This window comes from Ananas comosus, linkage group 1 (genome assembly GCF_001540865.1).
Source record: "Ananas comosus cultivar F153 linkage group 1, ASM154086v1, whole genome shotgun sequence".
Taxonomy (NCBI): domain Eukaryota; kingdom Viridiplantae; phylum Streptophyta; class Magnoliopsida; order Poales; family Bromeliaceae; genus Ananas; species Ananas comosus.
This window is the reverse complement of record NC_033621.1, coordinates 1,801,080-1,815,501: the sequence shown is the minus strand read 5'-3', so window position 1 is coordinate 1,815,501 and position 14,422 is coordinate 1,801,080. Positions and strand designations below refer to the sequence as shown.

The 14,422-nt window shown below is 39.2% G+C and overlaps 3 protein-coding genes across 5 annotated transcripts; 1 reads left to right on the top strand and 2 right to left on the bottom strand.

Moving 5' to 3' along the window:
* LOC109713216 (probable nucleoredoxin 1-2) lies at positions 609 to 4,012 on the bottom strand. 2 transcript variants are annotated; one of them, XM_020237217.1, is made up of 5 exons: positions 3,923 to 4,012; positions 2,968 to 3,093; positions 2,083 to 2,565; positions 1,532 to 2,020; positions 609 to 1,233 (listed from the first exon to the last, which is right to left on the bottom strand). In XM_020237217.1, the coding sequence occupies exons 2-5, from the start codon at positions 3,049 to 3,051 to the stop codon at positions 769 to 771; spliced, it is 1,521 nt and encodes a 506-aa protein (XP_020092806.1). In that variant the 5' UTR covers positions 3,052 to 3,093; positions 3,923 to 4,012; the 3' UTR covers positions 609 to 768. The 2 variants fall into 2 exon arrangements, with proteins under 2 accessions (XP_020092806.1, XP_020092812.1); XM_020237223.1 differs by lacking the exon at positions 3,923 to 4,012 and having other exon boundaries at positions 992 to 1,226; positions 2,968 to 3,577.
* LOC109713232 (ubiquinone biosynthesis protein COQ9, mitochondrial-like) lies at positions 3,796 to 6,832 on the bottom strand. 2 transcript variants are annotated; one of them, XM_020237234.1, is made up of 6 exons: positions 6,470 to 6,832; positions 6,238 to 6,353; positions 5,112 to 5,280; positions 4,490 to 4,661; positions 4,168 to 4,241; positions 3,796 to 4,077 (listed from the first exon to the last, which is right to left on the bottom strand). In XM_020237234.1, the coding sequence occupies exons 1-6, from the start codon at positions 6,755 to 6,757 to the stop codon at positions 3,997 to 3,999; spliced, it is 900 nt and encodes a 299-aa protein (XP_020092823.1). In that variant the 5' UTR covers positions 6,758 to 6,832; the 3' UTR covers positions 3,796 to 3,996. The 2 variants fall into 2 exon arrangements, with proteins under 2 accessions (XP_020092823.1, XP_020092820.1); XM_020237231.1 differs by having other exon boundaries at positions 6,246 to 6,353; positions 6,470 to 6,817.
* Positions 7,063 to 12,736, top strand: LOC109713207 (probable polygalacturonase). Its single transcript, XM_020237206.1, has 5 exons — positions 7,063 to 7,826; positions 8,736 to 8,856; positions 10,640 to 10,888; positions 11,548 to 11,701; positions 12,007 to 12,736. Exons 1-5 carry the CDS (start codon positions 7,302 to 7,304, stop codon positions 12,527 to 12,529), a joined length of 1,572 nt encoding a protein of 523 aa, XP_020092795.1. The 5' UTR covers positions 7,063 to 7,301; the 3' UTR covers positions 12,530 to 12,736.

Here is a 14,422-nt window from a genome sequence, read left to right as displayed (position 1 = left end):
TTGTTTCAGAGTATATGCCACAAAGCATATCCATTTTATGAGACACAATGTTATTGGTGCATGGTACAATGTTGTCTTGTATTCATGTGTTATATATTATTGAATAGTTTTTTGGCAGTATTGGTCCTCATTTATAATATAAAAGCATTAGAATCCTAGGACTAATAAGGCTGAAAAAACACATTTAGAATTGAATTAAAAACAGAACTTAAAACTTTTTTATTTTCCTTTTGATTTTGTTTCCATGGCCTTTCTAGTTTCATAAAATAGAATACTTCGCTGAATCGATTCGATTTTGGATTGCAAAAGTTCGAAAACATATGATGAAAATTCTTTTTTTTTTTTTTTTTGAGAGATAGATAGCATGCTACCCGATTCGTTTATTTCATTTAAAAATATACTTTGCTGAAAATATGAATCATTTAGGATTCGAACTTGGAACCTCAGGTATCAACCACCGAGTCCTTTGCCACTTACTTCAGGGACGGTCGATAATTCTTAAAGATTATTAGAACACATACAAAGAACAAGCAATAACACCTTAGACATGTAGAGCATGAAAGAGAAAGAAAAATAATATTTAAATTACATCAATCAACAACCAATTCTAATTCAAACTAGTATAGAATAAATTCTAATACAGTTTAAGAGTTCAACAAAACCAAATGCTAATTCATATAAACAAAGACATCCTTTATTTGGTCACACACTCACCCTTCATTTTAATGTCTTAAAACAATACTTAAGAAGAAAAATTAAACACAATTTCTAAGCCCTGCGACAAACACCCCCATCACACACAAACCCCTCCTTTGCCTTTTGCTCCTCATCATTTTTCTTTTCCTCTTCCAACTCCTTAATCCTCTCTGCGGTGAACGGGTATGCGTCAGCTCCGTAGATCGTTAAGAGTTCCTTTGCATTGTCGGTGATGGTTCGCCCGGTTGCGCCAATCGCAATGAGGGACGGGATGCTGCGGATCTTGAAGATGCGCGACAAAGAATCCACTCTCTCATCCTTGAAGGGGAGCGCCAACCACGGCATGCTAGAGAAGAAATCATTGTAAGAGTTCTGATCCTCGTCGTAGGAGATGAAAATAACTTCGAAGGCGTCATCCTTTTCCTTGATCTTGTGGTATTCCTCCACTAGTTTCGGTAGGAAAGCGCGGCACCGACGGCACCATTGTGCTGAGAAGTAGAGCAGGATGTTCTTCCCGATGAGTTCTGCAACTGGGACCTAAGAAAATTCAGATAAAAGATATCTTTCACAGTTGAATTTCACCTTTGTATTAGAAATTCAAAGCAAATGGGGTGTGTGACATGAATTGCTTAAAGATTTAAGTCGTCGAAAAATGAAAAATTAAATCTTTCATGTAATCCATGGAAATTTGAGCCCTAAACCGATCAAGTATTAACATAAACAATGGTGTAAAAGATTAAGTTGCTCCATCCAGCTAGTCAAATAAGAAATAATGAACAAATAACATCATCAAGCTAAAGTAGATAGGAATGAGATTATTGTATCAAGTTCATACCTTGGTGTCGCCATTTCTAACGACATGATCTAGTTCCCCATGAACAAGAATCGACTCCAAAGTCTGCTTCTCCGCTTTCTCCCTCGCCTTCTCTGCGACAATTTCCATTTTCTCCGGAGAAAATGGAAACCACTGCAACGCCTCTGTCCCGTACCCTTCAACAATTTCAGCCACGTTATTATTCAAAGTCTTTCCATCGGCACCAACTATTACTAAAGTAGGAATCGCCTGAAGCTCAAAGTAGTGGAAGAGCCTGTCGCAGATCTTGTCCTTGAAAGGTACCGCAAGCCACGGCATTTTCGCGAAGCTCTCATTGTAAGTTGACTCCTCTTCCTCAAGTGATATTAGTACTACTTCAAAGTTCTCTCCGATTTCCTTGAGCTTTTCATATAGTTGGTTCAGCACTGGAGTGAAATCGTCGTCCGAACTGCGATGACTAACGGTGAAATATAAACCCACAACTTTACCTTCGAGCTCAGATACAGGGACCTGAAATATAAACACTTGTTCAGATGGCTTAAATGGAGATCCTTGGAGCAATTTATACATACCTTGTCTCCATTGTTAGAAACTACATAGTCGCGAGTAGGCGAAACCAATAAGCTTCGAAGAGTTTGCTCTCTTTTTGCAGCCTCCTTTTCCTCCTCCAACTTGAGTACCTTCTCCGGCGTGAAAGGATACACATCGGCCCCATACTCCCCCACGAATTGGACACCCTTCTCGAAAACGACGTTTCCACTCCGGTCGATTATAGTGAGGTTGGGAATGTTCACAACCTTGAATAGGTCTCCGAGGCGTTCGCGGGAGCTCGAATCGGAGAAAGGAACGGCGAGCCACGGCATCTTCGAGAAGTACTCGTCGAATGCATCCTCGGCACGGTCGCACGGGACGAAGACGATTTCGAAGCTGTCTCCTCGAGAGGAGAGCTCGTTGTACGCTTCGACGAGCTTCGGAGTGAAGCGCCGGCAAGGACCGCACCCCTTGGACGAGAAGTAGAGACCAACGGTGCTTGCATCGAGATTGCTAATCTTGACCTGCAGCAACCGAAATCAATATGAGAAATTATGAAAAGAATAGTGTTTTTTTTTTCTGTAAACGGTTGCTCAAATTTAGTGTTAAGCTGATTCCTAATGTATCATAGTTCTCTTCATCTTATACATTACAAACAAATTCACAATTTACTATAGTTTCGGTTTTAACTTTGTGTAACGATTTGTTGTTGAAAATGATAACAAAACACTACCTTTTTTACAAACCTGAGAAAGATAAAATACTACAGGGGTTAAAAACTGGAGCAAAAATAAAGTGCTATGCTTCAAACCGTGCAATTACAGTGAACTGCGAATTCATTGGTTAAACTTTGAAATTGTTCTACAGAAATTAAATTACGCTACACAAAATGGAAGAGAAACTATTTTGTGAGGTTGGGTTCATACCTTATTACCATTGCTCCTTACGAGGTAATCCCTCTCAGCGCCAGCAAGAAGCGAGCTAAGATCGCCATTAATGGTGCTCTTCATTCTCCTCTCTCTCTCTCTCTCTCTCTCTCTCTCTCTCTCTCTCTTGGGAACGACGAAGAAGAAGAAGAAACCAAGGAGCGATTTTATTTTATATATTGAAGGTTGTAAAGCTACGATTTTTACTCCGTTGTTTTTGCCGCTTTAATATCATATCATATATACATCTTTGTAGTGCCTTAAATTTGTTAAAGATTAAATTCATTGGACCTGGCCTAGTTAGTTTCCCTTTTTTCTTTGTTATGATTGAAATTGTTATCATTATTAATACATCCACTTTCCCCATAATTAGAAAATTTTTAACTTCGTCCAGGTCATTCTCCATTAACCATGTTTCCTTTTTTTCCTTTTTGTTATTCTTTTATACTCAAAATTAGTAATTTGATATACCAGAATCAAGTGGTAAAATAACTGGAAAAGGAAAGCAAAATTTTGGGCAAAAAAATTTATCACAATAATTCTTCCCAAAAAGAATGTTCCAGAAATTGCTTTGATGTTTGGTTCCTTAAAAAATTGTAGAAAATTATTTTCAAAAAAATTATTTTATGAAAAATATTATTTTCATGGTAGAACATTTGAAGATCGAAAAGAAGACTTTGTCATAAATCTAAAGAAGGCTTTTCAAGAATTTTCCTCGGAACAATCAGATAGAAAATACTTTTACGGTCAGAAAAATATTTTTTGGAACTTTTTCTGGGAACCAAACACGCCCTGAAATCATGAGAAGAGGAATGCAGACAAAAATGCTGAAAACAACTGCAAGTCACTCATTCTCTTTGTTTTCGAAAAAGAAGTTGCTGTACATTTACAACATTGCAGCAGCAAACAACTGCAATTGCTTTATTGACCACCTAAAGCAGAGAGAGTTACTTACATCAACACCACAGTGGAAAGCACAAGCAAGAGCAGTTTCTTAGTTTAAGAGGATGAGCACTTTCTCATACAACTTCATCCTTGAAAAGCTCTCTTAAGGAACCCCTGCATTGAGCTGCCCACCCCGGCTCCGACTGCCTCGGCTAAATTTGCAGCCTGAAGAAGGATCGCCATGTAATTTATTAGACATTTAACGCCAAATGGTCAGAAATTCGACGGAGGAAGTGATATCTGAAGGGTAAGTACCTCCTGAACGGTCTTTTCAAGGTCAAGAGCATCTTTGATGCGGCGGTCCACGAACGTCCATGTATCGCCGAGCTCTGCTCGAAATCACAGGTTCCGTAACATTAAAACAACAAAGACAGTAGCAAAAATAGTAAGTATATTTTTACAGAATCTAACTATGGGGATTTCCTTTTATCTCAAAGATAACGAAAGAATGTTTTTCCCTCATTCGGTATTAAATTGAGTTTCTTCTGGAAAAAAAAAAAAAAAAATGTGAGCTAGCTCACAAATCTTGCGAGGAAAGATAATGGGGGGTTTGTAAAGCAAGAGCAAGAAGCTAAACCTGGAGAATTATCAGTGACCATGTAGACCTCGGATGTCGAGTATATGCCCCCAAGTACGGTTCGCTTCACGTACCAGTCGATATCCAATCCTGCGTCCCCAGCAGCATGCCAAATTTCATCAACCAGCACTCCTCGCTGCTTCATTCTGGTCGGGAGGTTCATCGGTTGTGACTATCGATCAACAAATAGCACAATCAGAAGGTCGAAAGGTTCAATTACAAAGTTTGTCCCCAAAGTTTGATCCGAATTTCAGTCTCACCTAGATCATTTTTATTATAATTGTTTAGTCCCTAAAGTTTGTTCTGCACAACAATTAAGTATGTTAAGGCTGTCATATGAAATGGAGGTCAAATTTTGGGGCGAAATTGATCAGGTATCTTCAGTCGGTCGTATAAAATGAAGGTTTTAGGGACGAAATTGAAATAGAGGTCAAATTTCAGTGTTAAAATCAGAACTCTTGAGGATGAAAGTGAAATCAGAGTGAAACTTCACGAACAACTTGTTGTAACTGAATCGCAAAACTAGGTCAAACTTTAAAGACTAAGTTCATAATTGACCGAAATAATTTATAATCTTGATCTTCTTATTAGAAGGTGAAAACAACGAAAATAACTCTATCACCTGGATGCTCAGTGCCTGAGGCCACTTTGATGCATAAGGAACTTGCATCTCCAACCTCATTCGGATAAGTTTCGAGAGCCGGTCACTAAGTATCAGGTCCTTCAATTTGTCTCCCTCTTCTGAATCGATACGGCCGACAAGTCTCTCAAGGCAGTAATCCATAAAAAAACTAGAAAGGAAAATACGGCCGAATCAATTGGAAAATACATAAACATCGAAAATAAATTGTATGAGCTTGAGAAGTGCCTCCTGGCATGGTTATAGTTTTTCAGTTTACAAAATTAAAAAACAAGCAGTAGCAAGTAAAATCCCTCAAGTCCCATCCACAAAGTGTCGGCTTTAAGAATTGCTTCTTGCATTGTTCGAAAATGAATTCTATCAAATTGCATGTCTCCATCCATCAAAATGCTCTTTTTTCCTCGTAAAATGCCTAGTTGTAGATAAAGTATGGAACATATAGCCCATAAATAGATACTATTGGATCGAGTTCATATTCGCCATTATTATAGTAGTATTTGGCTTTTTCTTTCTTTTTTGGATTTAATTGTTGTCCAGTTGCTAGAAGTGCAAACAAAAGCTTAAAAAAGAAGGAAAAAGCCCAAAATAAACATAGGACCTTGTTAAATGCACATGTAGCCGGATCTAGAAAGGTTCTGTTTAATGCATTCATGCCTTCAATTATATTTTCTTTCACCAGCTAAATAATCAGATCTTAAATTTGAGAGAACACCGATAATAACAGATATGAAAGTGCTCAACATTAGCTCAAGTTTTTTCAGCAGTAGTTAGCCAATTGAGGGACTTTCTAAGAGTTTATGCATCATCAACCTGAAGAAACTGATCAGAGTCAGCATCAAATCTCAACCCAAGTATAGGTTGCAATGTAATATTGAGTTCATTTAGAGAATGCCCCTTAACAATTATGAGATTCAAGAGTAGGGAATGAAGTGTACATGGTGAACACTAAGGTTGCAATAGTAGTAGGAGTTCATCTTAAGCAACAAACACAAATCCCTTTAAGCTTCACATTAGGAAGAAATAGTAGGAGTTCAACTTAAGCAACAAACACAAATCCCTTTAAGCTTCACATTAGGAAGAAACCTTAATAAGCTACAAAGGAGAGAACTTTATCACCTCCACAAGCGCCGCCTCTTTACGCGGAAAAGTTCCAACGATCGATGGCGAAACCCCCACATCCCTCGCCCCTGCGATCATCGCCGATTCGCTCCATCCCAACCTCACCTACGCACCACCAAAAATTTCCGAACACCAAAACCCTCATCAAAACGCCATAATCAACCCAAAAAAAAAAAAAAATCCGTAGAAAAGGATTCGAAATGGCAAATTTAGAGTCCTACGACGTGGGGCAGCGCCGCGCGGAGAACTAGGGTTTGCTCCTCCTCGTAGTCTCCCGCGACTCCGCGCCGAGCTCGACCTCCGGTCGTCCTCCGGTGGGGCTTCGCGCCGTCATCCTGCGGCGGCGCCTCCCCCGACCGCGGCGGAGGATCGCCGGAGGGGGCCGGAGGCGGCGGCGGGAGAGTGGTGGCGCCCGCGGAGAGGGCGCGAAAAGGCCGCGGCGGTGGCGGAAAGCGTTGGCGGGAAACGAGGCGGGAAATGAGGCGGCGGGTCCCCATGGATCCCATCATCTTCTCGGCGAAGAGAGAGAGAGTGAGCGCTACGTGTTCGACGAAATGGCGATACTGAGGTGGTGAGGAACTCTTCGACGAGAGATCCCTGGACCGGATCCACCACGTCAGCTAGTGGGTCCACACAGTGGTTTCTGTTCTCCAGAGAGGTTAAAAATAATAATAATAATAATAAAATAAATAATAATTGCCTTTACGTTGTTGCGGCGCCACGTGTCCCTGTGGAAAAATGCTTTGGTTTAAAAAATAAATAATAAAAAAATAAAATCCGTAAATTTTAATATTTTTCAAACTCCCAACATATATCCTCTCCGCTTCTCTAGCAAACTCCCGCTCCCGCTCTATCTCGACGAGAGCGCGCTAGCGTTCCCCCCGCAAAACCCTAATTTCTACCCCCATATACTCCTCTCGATTCTCCCGAAACCCATTCCTTTCGTTAATGGCGACACGAATCCCTCGCCGCGTCCCGAAGAAGAAACCCTAAACCCCACCGACCGATCCCTCGCTTCCGTCCTCTTCTCCGATCGAATCGCGAACGCCAACAATGCCGCCGATGCACCATCCCTCCGCCGCAGCCGCCGCCGTCGCCGCCGCCGCGGCGAAGCCCCACCACCATCGGCGGCGCGGGTGCTGGAGATTCTCGTACTTCGTCCTCGTCACCGGCTTCACCTGGTTGTTCTTCGGGAACCTTCTCCTGAAGAAGTGGGGCGCCTTCGACCGCGACGGCGGGGACGGCCTCGATCTCGGCTTCGTAGCCAACGATCTCGGCAACATCGGCCGCGATCTCGGCGCCGCCGGACGCTATCTCGACGACACCGTCGAGATGGATAAAGTGACGACGTCGCCGCCGCCGCCCGATCGGAAGGTGTTCTACCTCTCGGAGTTCGGCGGCGTTGGGGACGACGCCGCGCTGAACACCGACGCGTTTGAGAGAGCGGTGAGGGAGATCGAGAGGGTTGGAGGGGGGAAGCTCGTCGTGGAGCCTGGAGTGTGGCTCACGGCGCCCTTCAACCTCACTAGCCACATGACGCTCTACCTCACGGAAGGCGCGGTGATAAAGGGAGTTACGGTGAGGAATCTCTTTAAAGTTTTAAAGTTTTTGATTTATGCTTCATTGTTTACTGCATTCAACTGGTCTTGATATATGAGTAATCAATTGGTGTCATGTAAAGGAGAGGTGGGTGAGGAAGAGTGAGAATAGGAACAGTACCTGGACTAGGAATGGGGACTAATTTGGAGGGAGAAGAGGTTGTAACAGAGAGAGAGAAATAGAGAGATAAGGGTGTAGACCAGGTCCGCCATGTCAGATTCGAACTGCCCCACTTCATCTCGTTCTGTTCTTTCATTCCAGCCATGTAAAAGAAAAAAAAAAAAGAAAATTGTAATTTTGAATCTGAAAAAGGCTGCGATTTATGGTGATTGAAAGTAAAGATGAGATGGTAGGGATTTCGACTGACACATCAGTAATAAATAGATATTTTTGCTACCGCAATTTATATTAGCACAGACTAATAATACTGGGAATGTTTTTGTTACTGCAATTTATATTAGCACGGACTAATAATACTGGGAATGCTTGAGCTTCTGATTTAAAATTCCAAAAGAGGCCTAGCGGATTCTAGTTAAGCGGTCGTTTTATCCTACACAGATGTGTTTGTTGGCATAAAGCAGTTAGTTTGTAAACTTTGCAAGGAGAAATTGAAAAGCTTTACCTTTTTTGCCTCTTCCAGGCTACCTCTTTTTTATATTAATTTCTTTATAAGAAGAGTGTGATCTAGTTTATTGATAATTTGCTATACTAATAGATTTTTTACTGTAGCAATATATCTGTAAAATACTTTAATCTGTACATGCTACTCTTACTGTAACATATTTTCATTTATCGATTCACTAATTGTTTTTAATGCACATTATCTTCTACTAATGGAAATTGAATTTAACTCATCTGTAATGGTTTTTGTACTGTGCAATTTGTCAGGATAAGGATCTGTGGCCTTTGATGCCTCCACTGCCATCATATGGACAAGGGAGGGAACTTAGTGGTGCTAGATATGGAAGTCTGATTCATGGTCAATATCTACAGAATGTGGTCATTACAGGTTAGCTGATCAGAGAGAGATTTTTCTTCTCTGTAGTGTTCATGCCCTTATAATTGGTTTTGCTTCATGTGGTTAAGTAAACAAAGCACAATATAGATGAAAAGTTGTCAAAAGTTATCAGTATTACACTGTTCGGTAGCAATTACTATTAATTCTTAGCATGTAGACTAGCAACCAAGGTTTTAAGTGCCGGGGCGTGCCGTACGGCACGCCCCGTGCCGTACCGTGCCCTTTTTGGTTGAGGAACGGTTACAGGGGGGTATCGCACCCCCTCGCGTTGCCGGCGGCACACTGGTGCGTGCGCTGGAGACAAAGCGCACGCACCAGCGTGCGCCGGCAGTACCGGCGTGCCGCCGGGTTTTTTTTTTTGACTTGTTGGGCTTTTTTTTTTTTGTTCTCTGGGATACACCCCCCAGGCATCTATATTGTATTTTTTCACTTTTATTTATTTTTTTGACATCGTGATGCTTTTTGTCAACTCTTTTTTTTCTTTTTTTGCCTTTTGGCTTTTTTTTTGTTTTTCTTTAATTAAATTAAAAACTTATAATTTAACTTATTATTTATCTGATCCATTATGTCGGCCGAGTCCTCGCTTCCACCACTGACATCCATTTTTTCTTAAAAATTTTATCAAAATTTGTTGCACGAAACTTTCGGATGAATCAAAAAAACAAAAATCGATTTCTCATAAAAATTTTGATAGATTATTTTTAATAAGAACAAAAAAATAAAAATATAGATGTAATATTGGGAATATATGAATTTCTCCAATGCCAGCAATACTTGTATCAATATTGTCAAATAAATCTTGTATCCGCAGATAACAATATGACATATGATCCAGCGCGACGATCTATGTGAAATTAAGCAGTCATCTCTATGTAAAGATGTAAATTTAAATAATTATTGTACTGTGAATTTTATTATTATATTTTAATTTCTATTCTATATCAGGTATAGCTGTATTTTACTTACAAAAAGCTTTCATGCATGTTATTTGATGAGTATAGTAAGATGTACATAATAAATATTCATATTATTTTGTTTAAATCTTTCAAAATAATATTATAAGAGTTTACTGGAACCAAAAAAACTAAAATAAGTTCGTGCCAAAGCGTGCCAGCAGGAGGTCGTGCGTATCTGTCGGCACGCAAGCGTGCCACGTGTCGGCACGCAAGCGTGCCCGTGCCGTACCGTGCCAGGGACGTAACGGCACGCCCCCATGCCACGGCACTTTAAACCTTGCTAGCAACATGTAGAATGAGATGTCAGCTTGATATTTATTTGTTTTCGAGATTGTAACATACTGCTCTTTGGTACATTTTTCCTCATTCAGTATGTTAATTTTCAACTCCAAATTGCTGCACTATCCATCATCTTTTTAATGCCTTGCATTGCTTTCCCAGAGAAGGCTATCTCTACAAGTTTTTTTTTTTTTTTGTAATCTCTCAAGTATTTGTTGAGCTGCCTCTTAGATAGTGTAATATTTTAAGAAAGTCTTATAATGTTTGACATAAACATTTCCCGGAAGGTTCACTGTGGACCATGACTCTTTGATCCAGATAAATACCCTATGGTTGCATGATAATCTAGTTTCAGCATATTTCAATTCAACAGATCAATGAATAAGTATTAAATTTCTGCTCTTTCTGTCGTATCATAAGAATTTGCAAACTGCTATTAGTTAGGAGAAGATTAGGTTCAGACTGTTGGTGAGCATGGTAAACAATTTGTTAAGATGAATTACAATTCTTGCATTGCTCAATGCTTTGCTTCTCTGCAGGAGAAAATGGTACCATAGATGGACAGGGTCAAGCATGGTGGACCGCATTCTCAGAAAAACGCCTCAAGCACACGAGAGGACCCCTTGTGCAGTTAATGTGGTCCAGAGACATAGTAATTTCTAATATTACCCTACGAAATTCTCCTTTCTGGACGCTCCACCCTTATGACTGCAAAAATGTTACTATTTCTAATGTCACAATATTGGCTCCAGTTAGTAAAGCACCAAATACAGATGGTATCGATCCAGGTAAGGAGGCATCTATATCTTGCACTTATGGTTCCATTTATTTTTTGAGAGTTATGAGTGTCTTGCAACTCTAGTTTACTGGGATACTTCTTAAAGAGCTTGGAAGTTGCCCATAAATGTTTGCATTGTAATTCTTGGTTATTTATTTTAGTGCTAGTGGTAGCAGGTGAACTTAGGTTGTCATTTACATATACTGTACTCACTCTAGAATCCAAACTTCTTCCAAGAAGAAGAACAAGAAGAAGAGAAGAAGAACATGGGAACTTGGTGTTGCTGAATTGCAGCAGTTATGCAAAGTCTAAATTTTTCTTCAAATCTTTTGTTTTCAGTCCATTGCAAGTTTCTCTGAAGACAACTTTTGCTTGTTCTTTTGTCTCGATCAGATAAGTGATGAAACTTATGTGCGTACAGTAAGCTTTTTTTAAAAAAATTGCAGTAAGCTTTTTTTATTTTAATTGAAGTGCCCTTTTCTTTTATTTGAAGTCCCCTTTAGTGTATTTTACTTTTGTTACTTTATTATAAAATTTTGAGAAGAAGCACAATTGAATGGCAAATGGTCTACTTTTTTGCTGTCTTTGGAACCTCCATCTTTCCCCCTTTTTTTTTTCTTTCGCCTGTTTCCTTGGTTTTAAAACCTCTTGGCCAATGGCACAATGCAGATTCTTGCGATGGTATGATTATCGAGAACTGTTATATCACCGTAGGCGATGATGGAATAGCTATAAAGAGCGGCTGGGACCAGTACGGAATACAATATGGAAAACCATCAAAAAACATAATAATCCGGGATGTTGTTCTTCGAACTACTGTGAGGTGAGCACTCTCTTCAATACATTCTTACATGCTTAATCTTCTTGATGAGCTAAGAACTTCCATTTACAGCGGCTGAGAAGCTAAAATGAGGTTTCAGGCTTTAAATCAAAGCTTTGGTTTTTGTGGAAGGGAAGCTTATTGTCGGTTTCCAACACTGAGAAAAAGTTTCAGACTTTCGTATTTGCCAAATGCATAGCTGTTGCTTCTTGGAGGAGAAAAGAAGCAATGACAAACACCATGGTTTTACATTTCAATTTGCTTGGCAAACCACAACATAACCCTGACATCCCCCCTATGTGCTGCAGTGCTGGAGTCTCGATCGGCAGTGAGATGTCGGGCGGGATCTCGAACATAACGCTCGAAAACATCCTTGTCTGGGACTCGAGGCGCGGGGTGAGAATCAAGACCGCCCCCGGGCGGGGCGGCTACATCCGCAACATCACGTACCGCAACATAACAATCACCAACTCCCTCGTCGGTGTCCTCATCATCACCGACTACCCCGAGCACCCTGACGGCTTCGACTACTCAGCCGTCCCCATCATAGAGAACATATCGTTCGACGGTCTCTACGGCAAGGACGTGCGCATGGCCGTCCGGCTCAAAGGCAGCGAGCTGATCCCCGTAAAGGGAGTGAGCTTCCGCAACGTCAACACGCATATCAAATACAAAGGCAAGAAGCCGTTCCAGTGTTCGTACATCGAGGGCCGCGGGGTTCTGCCAATTCATCCTCAGCCCTGCGAGAGCCTCGACCTCTATGACAAGAAAGGTAATCTGGTGAAGCTCGGAGTGTTCGAAAATGCTTCTCACACCGAAGATTACTTCTGAAAAACATAGGAACTAGTTGGTTTAGGTACTTGATTCTTTTTGATCCATTTTTAGTTGTTATTAGAGCTTAGGGTATACTGGTGGGATCTTTTTTCGATTGCTTTAGGAGTAGTACGTTACATATGCAGGAATAAAGATGTTGATCATAATTGCTTAGTTTGTGTACAGGGATAGAAATGGTTATGGTTAGTTATAATATTAGTTGAAGCAAATGTTTTTTGTTTTTTTTTTCTCAAAAAAAAGTTTTTTTTTTCTCCGATCAACCCACATAGCAGGAAGGATGGGGCATTAAATCCGTTAAAATCGGAAAAATACTTGAGTGTGTGCTAGCTTTGCTCCTAGATTTTTTTTTTTCTTTTTTTGGTTTTTGTGTTAAAAAAAAATCTAACAAACTCTTAGTTGGAGTTAAAACTAACCCGTGACAATGAATCGAAAACTTTTTAGTAAGTCGTAATTTTTTGGGGGTTTTTTCGTACTAAGAAAACATCCAACAAATTCTGTGGCGAGAAATCGATTTTTAATCTTTTTCTATACGCACAAGCAGGATAATTTTTTTTTTTTTTTTTATACACACAAGTATGTGAAGCAAATGCTAAATGGGAATGAAAATGGGATCACTAAAATCAAAACTTTTTTAAGCTTGGGTACTCATTTCATAGTTGAGTAAATTTCAGATTAATTACGTCTATAACTTTCTTTTACCTTTTTTACTCGTAAAGGTCCATCGATAATTTTTTTTTTTTTTTGAAAAAAAGATAATATACTATCCGCTTCATTCAATGAAAAGATTAATGAAGCTACATGGATGAGACAATATAGACCTCGAAAGGGACGAAAAAGAAAAAAAAATTGCATTGTTAAACTATATTTTTAAGCAATTGAGATTAGGTAAAAGAGCACAATGAGGAGACAAACTTTACAACGCAGTACCAGCCTTTTTTTATATTTATTTTTATTTATTTTATGTCACGTAGACAAATGCAGGAGCAACTTGTCGATGCCACACTACTGTTATTATAATAATCCAATATTATATGATAAAACACAACATATTATTTTCCATGTTTTATGCATGACTTACACGTTCCCAGGTCCAAATTGAATTTAAACAAGTGCCCCATCCCCATGGAGGTACAATGCCATTTTTTTAATGCTAAACACAGAAACTGGTCACTTAAACCAAAAAACAAAAACAAAAAATAAATAAATAAAAAAATTTAGAGTAAAAAAAAAAAAGATATTGGTGGGCCGAATCTTGGGCTGGGCTTTTTTTAGGCCCAACTTTGGTTTTAAACATCTCTTATTACATTTTCACGAGAAGGCCCAAATAGGCACGCGGTCAAAATTGCTGGTTAGCTTACACTGTACACTGTATGTGGACCTGGTCAAGGGATACAACTAATTTAAAAAATAAAAAATAAAAAAAAGTTGAAAGCGAAACAAATTTTTTAAAAAGTTTTTTATTTTAATTTTGCCAACTAAATGTTCTGATTAAAAGAATTGCAAGTATTGTGCTCCTGTAATTTTTGAATACAAAATTCTATTTTAAACAAATTAAAAAAACTGTAATTTTGCTATGAAAAAAAAATGATGATTATATTTAACAAACCATTGTTAATCTTATCCAATATTAGCCATCGTTTATTAACATATTTTGAAACTATTAGAAAATACAAAGTCTGGTAAAGAGTTTAAAACATTTTAAAAAGTTCAGTATAAAATTAAAATATTTTGATTTTTGGGAAATGCTTTGGATTCTCCGCGACCTCAGTCATATTAATTTATGTATATTGTTAATCTATTAATATCCGTAATTTTAAAAATTTATTGTTGATGTGTTAATATCAATATTTTTTTAAAAAAAATATTGTATTAATACGTATTTACTAACTC